Genomic DNA, 6000 nt, shown 5'->3' on the forward strand with positions numbered 1-6000 from the left:
AGGGACATGGATGAACCTGGAAACCATCATTCTCAGCAGACTGACAGAAGAACAGAAAATCAAACACCACATGTTCTCACTCATATGTGACTGTCGACCAATGAGAACACATGGACACAGGGAGGGAAGCATCACACACTGGGGTCTGTAGGGGGGAAATAGGGGAGGGACAATAGGGGGTGGGGATATGGGGAGAGATAGCATGGGGAGAAATGCCAGATATAGGTGATGGGGAGGAAGGCCACACATCACACTGCCATGTGTGTAGCTATGCAACAATCTTGCATGTTCTTCACATGTACCCCAAAACCTAAAATGCAATAAAAAAATAAAATAATAATTAAAAAAGAAAATGGGCTACACTGACAGGCCCCTACCAAAACCAAACAGAGTAGACCCTGTGACCTCCTGGAAAACGGGTGGAACTCACATCTCAGTAAAGTATCTGGAAGCTCTCATGCTTGACCATGGCCTTACTGTAGAATCATGTGAGGAACTGAATTTAAAAAACAGGGATGTTTTCACCCAGAATAACAGACAGAATCTGTGAAGAGGGTACACCTGATAGTTTCTCTTCAAACTGTCCATGTGATCCTACTGGAAGACTAGGCTGAGAGACACTTAGTTAAGCATTGCCTCTCAAGCTTCAATGTACATATAAAATTATTTCATATTCTAGTCCTCGGTTTAAGTAACAAAATTCTGCAGGTTTGAAAAGAGTCCATGAATTAGCTTTTTATAGCAAGTCTGTTAATGCTGACATTCCTCCCCCAGACCCATTATAGTACTGTTCAGCTAGAGAAAGCAGACACGCACACAGAGTGTCTTACCCCAACACCCTTGTCACAACACAAATACTTTTCATCCGAAGATAAGACCACCAATCATCATCTTGAAACATGGCATTCTGCAGCCCTTTAAAGGTTACAGAAGTTGGAAATGGTGGATATGTCTAAGTCTGCATTTGAAAAACAATCATGTGCACCTGCATTAATGCCACCTTCATGGGGCATTTAATACATGCTCAGACATATGTCACGGAGCACTGTGCTGGGAAGCTCACATTATGTGTGTTAATTCTCATAACATCCTGGGAGGTGGATACTAACTAAGTGTTCTATACTTCCCAGATTTAAATGCAGGGCCCAGAATTTCTATTTCCTTTCTTTTTTCCCCCCTTTGATCTTTTTTTTTAATGCATAGAATAATAGCTAGTAAATACAAGTGGATGGGAGAGAGACAGAAAGAAAGTGCTAAGTACAATTCAGAGGAATTTTTATTCTTATGTTTCTATTTTCTTTGAGACTTGTAAGAAATAGCCACTGAAACTGCAGGGATGGAGAACAGGTTGCTGGATGGGATGTCCATAGAAACACTGGTTTTAAATTTATAGAAAAGATTTGTTTGCAGCTTTGGAAAGCACGTTACTGCACAATTGTGAGTTGTGACTAGAATCCTGAGAAAGATAGTTTTCCTCTAAAGTGAAGCCTGGTGGGTACTTTGTGTATAGCATTTGGTAATTCTGGGCAGTGTGTGGAAAATATAGCTAAAAGCAAAATCATCTCTGAACTCTCCACAATAACAGAACAGCAAGAAAATGTGTTGTCATATAATTAAACAAAATGTGATGGGCATGCATTACAGCAATCTACTAAGATTGTAAACAGAAAGAAATTCACCATAATTAGTTCTCAAGCAGAGGACTTGACAGCACCATTTGTCACACACAGTTTATAATAATGCCACCTAATTTGGGACGTTATCTGGGTTTCCTAATTGGTAATATTCAAATGGAAAATAAACTTCCTGCAGCTTCATAACAGAAGGTAGATTTGAAATGTGATGTAAGGTACCTGCTGAAGGCAGCCTCCTATTCTCCTACAGAAACTGTGGAATAGGGTGTACATTCTTGCTATTTACATTTCTTTTTTCTTTTTTTTTGAGACAGAGTTTCGCTCTTGTTACCCAGGCTGGAGTGCAATGGAGCGATCTTGGCCCACCACAACCTCCGCCTCCCGGGTTCAAGGAATTCTCCTGCCTCAGCCTCCCGAGTAGCTGGGACTACAGGCGCGCGCCACCATGCCCAGCTAATTTTTGTATTTTTTAGTAGAGACGGAGTTTCACCATGTTGACCAGGATGGTCTCGATCTCTTGACCTCGTGATACACCCGCCCATACACCCGCCTCGGCCTCCCAAAGTGCTGGGATTATAGGCGTGAGCCACCGCAAGGGCCCGCTAGTTACATTTCAAAGCAACACTTTCCATGTCCTAGATAAAGACAATTTTGAGTCAAAAAAGACAAATAACCTAGTTAACAGATAAAAATGATATACATATGTTTCAAAGAAGCATAGAAAACATTTAAATAAAAAAGTTTTCAAACTAAATGCTTTAAGGCAGAAGAACAAAAATTCTTCACTCATTCTAAAGAGAAAGCATTAAGCCTCTTCTTTCTAATTTGTGTGTGTTCCCACAACAGCCAGGTCTAAAGGCATGGTCTTAATTCTAGTAGCACATGAGGGAAGGACTCGGCTACACTGTGTGCACAGGGAAGACGATGTGTGAGGAAAGGAAAAAGCAGACGAGAAAGGAGCTATCAAGAGCCTTGGATGGCGGTAGGGCAGGATTAACAAAAGGAATGGTTTGTGCTACAAGAGCAGGCCCAGGCAGGGCTACTTTCTGACTCATTTCTGTGTCCATAAACCCAGAGGAGAATAGCATTAGGAGGTCCAGAAGCCTGGGTTGGTGAAGGAATCAGGTTCCTGCTGCAGATCCAGTGTCTGGGGTTGAGATGAGCCAGGAGTCTTCTGGGCAGTGTGTGTGTTCCTGGCAGACCACTCTAGGACCAAAGCTGCCATGGGCGTGCTCAGGAGTGGGTTAGAATTGGGTGGGGGCTGGCAGCAGGGTGCAGGGAGGGATAATTCTCAGAACTCCCTTCCTCTAAGTTTCCAGTCCTCTCTCCTCTGGAGACCTGGAAGAACAGGACCCAGTGTGACAGCGAATGGACAGAACCCAGTCACACCTCCCGCAGACACCTGGCATCTCCCTCCCTCCAGCCCAGGCTCAGCCATGTCTGTCTTCTGACAGAAAACGTTCGGAGTTTGCTCAACAGCAGTCAGTGCTCCACCCCGACGGGACGTCCAGCACCTCACTAACGACACCACCCAGAGTCAGCGCCGACCCCACAAGCTCAGCGCTCTTCCCGCAGCCGCCCCCCGCAGACGCCAGTCCCGGCCTCTGGACAAGCGTCCTCATTTCCGAACCCCGCCCGCAAACCAAGGGCGCCCACACCCTCCTCGGGGTCAGTCACGTGGCAGAACCGCTCAGAACTCGGCGGAGCGCCGGGCGCACCCCCGGTGGGGTCTAAGAGACGCCCCCCCAGAAACAGCCACGCGGGGGAGACGCCCGGGGCGAGGGAGCTGCTGGGAAAGGGGGCGGCGGGCGATCCGCTTCGCCTCCCCACACCCCTCACAAGAGCCTTTCCTTCAAGACCCGCTGGCAGCCCCCAGAGCGCGAGCCACGGCCGGGGCCGCCCCGTGCACGAGTCCCCGTTTGCTCACGGGAACCCCACGTTTTCACGGAGCCTCCATCTAATCCGAACAGGGTCAAGTAGGGACGGGACCACGGACCACAGCGCCGCCCACGCGGGCACCGCGGAGCTCCTCAGCTCGCAGCCCGGGGAAGGTGCGGGGCTGCGGGCGCAGAGCTGACAACAAGGGCTGCAGGCTGGGCCAGAGCCGCCGTGCGGGGACCGTCGGGAGCCCGGGTCCCTCCGCGGAGGGGACTGAGGACCGACGGCTGAGCGGCGGCCGCGGGGACTCGGCTCCCAGACTCCGTCCCGCCGCCGCCATTTCCCGCCGGTTCCGATGAGGCCTCCCCAGCCTCGGGACGCCCTGCCCCGCACACTCACCATTTCTGGGCTTCGGGGTGTCGCGGAGTCTTAGCTACGAATCACCCGAGACCCCAGGTCACAGAGCGACGGAGGCCGAGGCTGCGGCTGAATCACCCCGGCCTCCGCGGCGAGCATGCAGGGCGGTAAAACCCTACACCGAGCCCTGGCAGTAGCCAGAGGCAAAGGCCGCCACAGATCCCGGAGGCCGCTTTCTCCTCTCCGGCTCATTGGGCAGTTCTCGCTCCAGCGCCCTGATTGGCTAGGACTCCGATCCCCGCCCTCAGGCCTTGAGTGACAGAAGTTGCAGCCATACACTCCATTGAATGTGGTGAGAGTCCCAGGCTCGGGCCTCCAGGCACTTTCAGGCAGGGCTTTCTCTCCGGGCTTGGCCAGGAACAGCACAGGGGTCATTTTTTAACCTTGTGGTGTGTAAGGTGATGTCCATTTAGAAATTATATACGTACACACACGCGTGCGCACACACAGTCCAGTGACACACACAGTCACACACAAGGTGACAGACAAAATTTCACACACACAGTAACATAGTGACACACGGAGTCACACACACACAGAATCTCACACACAGAGTAACACACAGTGATATAGTGACACATGCGGAGTCACACACACAGAATCTCAAGCATACACAGAGTAACACACACACACTGATATACAGTGACACACACGGAGTCACACACACAGAATATCACACAGAGATATACAGTGACACACACACGGAGTCACACACACACAGAATATCACACACAGAGATATACAGTGACACACACACGGAGTCACACACACACAGCCCGTCCTTCCTCCAGGCCCACGAATCACCTCTCCAGAAACCCCGCCTTGGGGCGCAGCCCGCGTGCTGACCTCAGTCCGTCCTCACACAGCGAGTGGGGTGCGCAGCCCTCCCTGACGCGGGAGGGGCAGGTTCAGGGGAGTCGGTCGCGCATCCCCAGCGCCCTGCGGGCCTCGCAGCGGCTGGAGCAGTAACCTCGGATGAAGAACGCTTCGGGACGGGTGGCCGTTGCTGAGGACGCCCTCCTCGCCAGGAAGCCGGGTCCTGGGGGGACTGGGCGGCCGGTCTCTGCCCGCTGTGAACAAGAGCTCAGCGGTGTCCACGCAGCAGGCAGCAAATGCGCAGGAAGGGACCGTCCCGTCTTTGGCCTCAGCTTTGTGTCTGTAAAACTGGGGTGAGGGGGCCTCGGTCAGGCCTCGGAGCGCGGCTGGCGGGGCGATGTGGGCTGAGAGTGTGTCTCCATCCCCAAGCCCACCCGGAGCTGTGCGGGGCGGGGCGGCCCCAGGACCCTCGGTGCCGAGCAGCTCCCGGGGGCTCCCGGCAGCCGCAGCCCCCCGCGCCCCCTCCCCCGGCCGCACAGCCCCGGTCCCCGCCGGCCCCACCGCGCGGTCGCTTTGAGGTCGGCCCGGGTCTGCCCGGCGATGGCGACGCTGCAGCCGCTGGAGTCCTCCCGGCGGTGTGGAGGACGTGGGCCCCGGAGAGGTGGGAGTGGGCGCCCCGAGCCCAGTCCCTGCCGCCGTCGGCCAAACCAGGGCGGGGGCGGACACCCTGGGCGTCCAGGGCGAAGCCGGGCCCGCGCCCCTGGACGACCCCCTGAGCCGCGGAGCCCCGCGGGGTGAAGAGAACCCCAGTAAGATACTCCATGAAAAGACCATTCCCAAGTCATATAATCATCAAATTCTCCAAGGTTAGAATGAAAGACAAATGTTAAGGGCAGCAAGACAGGCCACCTACAAACAGAAGCCCATCAGACTAGCAGCAGTCCTCTCAGTGGAAAACCTACAAGCCAGAAGAGATTGGGGGCCGAGTCAATATTCTTAAAGAAAAGAAATTCCAACCCAGAATTTCATATCTGGCCAAACTAAGCTTTATAAGTGAAGGAGAATTAAGATTTTTTTTCAGACAAGGCAAATACTAAGGGAATTTATTACTGGCAGACTTGCCTGATAAGACCTCCTGAAGGAACCACTAAATATAGAAAGTTACCATTACTAGCCACTACAAGAACATACTGAAATACACAGACCAGTGACACTATGAAGCAACCACATAAACAAGTCTACAAAATAACCAGCT

The 6000-nt window shown here is 52.4% G+C and overlaps 2 protein-coding genes across 10 annotated transcripts in view; one reads left to right on the forward strand and one right to left on the reverse strand.

Moving 5' to 3' along the window:
* Positions 1-4839, reverse strand: part of LOC103787319 (uncharacterized) — a 48247-nt gene extending 43408 nt beyond the window's left edge. For 8 of the 9 annotated variants that reach the window (XR_013533271.1, XR_004741142.3, XR_013533268.1 and 5 more), the window contains exon 1: positions 3912-4114. Coding sequence is in view for 1 of the 9 variants with exons in the window: in XM_017970734.5 (XP_017826223.4) it covers positions 3912-3914 (3 nt within the window). In the remaining 8 variants the exon portion in view is untranslated. Of the gene's footprint in view, positions 1-3911; positions 4115-4775 lie in introns of those variants that run through there. The other variant, XM_035294436.3, reaches the window with a different exon arrangement.
* Positions 2559-3842, forward strand: LOC144581890 (uncharacterized). The gene is made up of 2 exons (XM_078367785.1): positions 2559-2616; positions 3155-3842. The coding sequence occupies exons 1-2, from the start codon at positions 2559-2561 to the stop codon at positions 3709-3711; spliced, it is 615 nt and encodes a 204-aa protein (XP_078223911.1). The 3' UTR covers positions 3712-3842.
* Positions 4840-6000: the final 1161 nt, after the last annotated feature.

Source organism: Callithrix jacchus, chromosome 3 (genome assembly GCF_049354715.1).
Source record: "Callithrix jacchus isolate 240 chromosome 3, calJac240_pri, whole genome shotgun sequence".
Taxonomy (NCBI): Eukaryota; Metazoa; Chordata; class Mammalia; order Primates; family Cebidae; genus Callithrix; species Callithrix jacchus.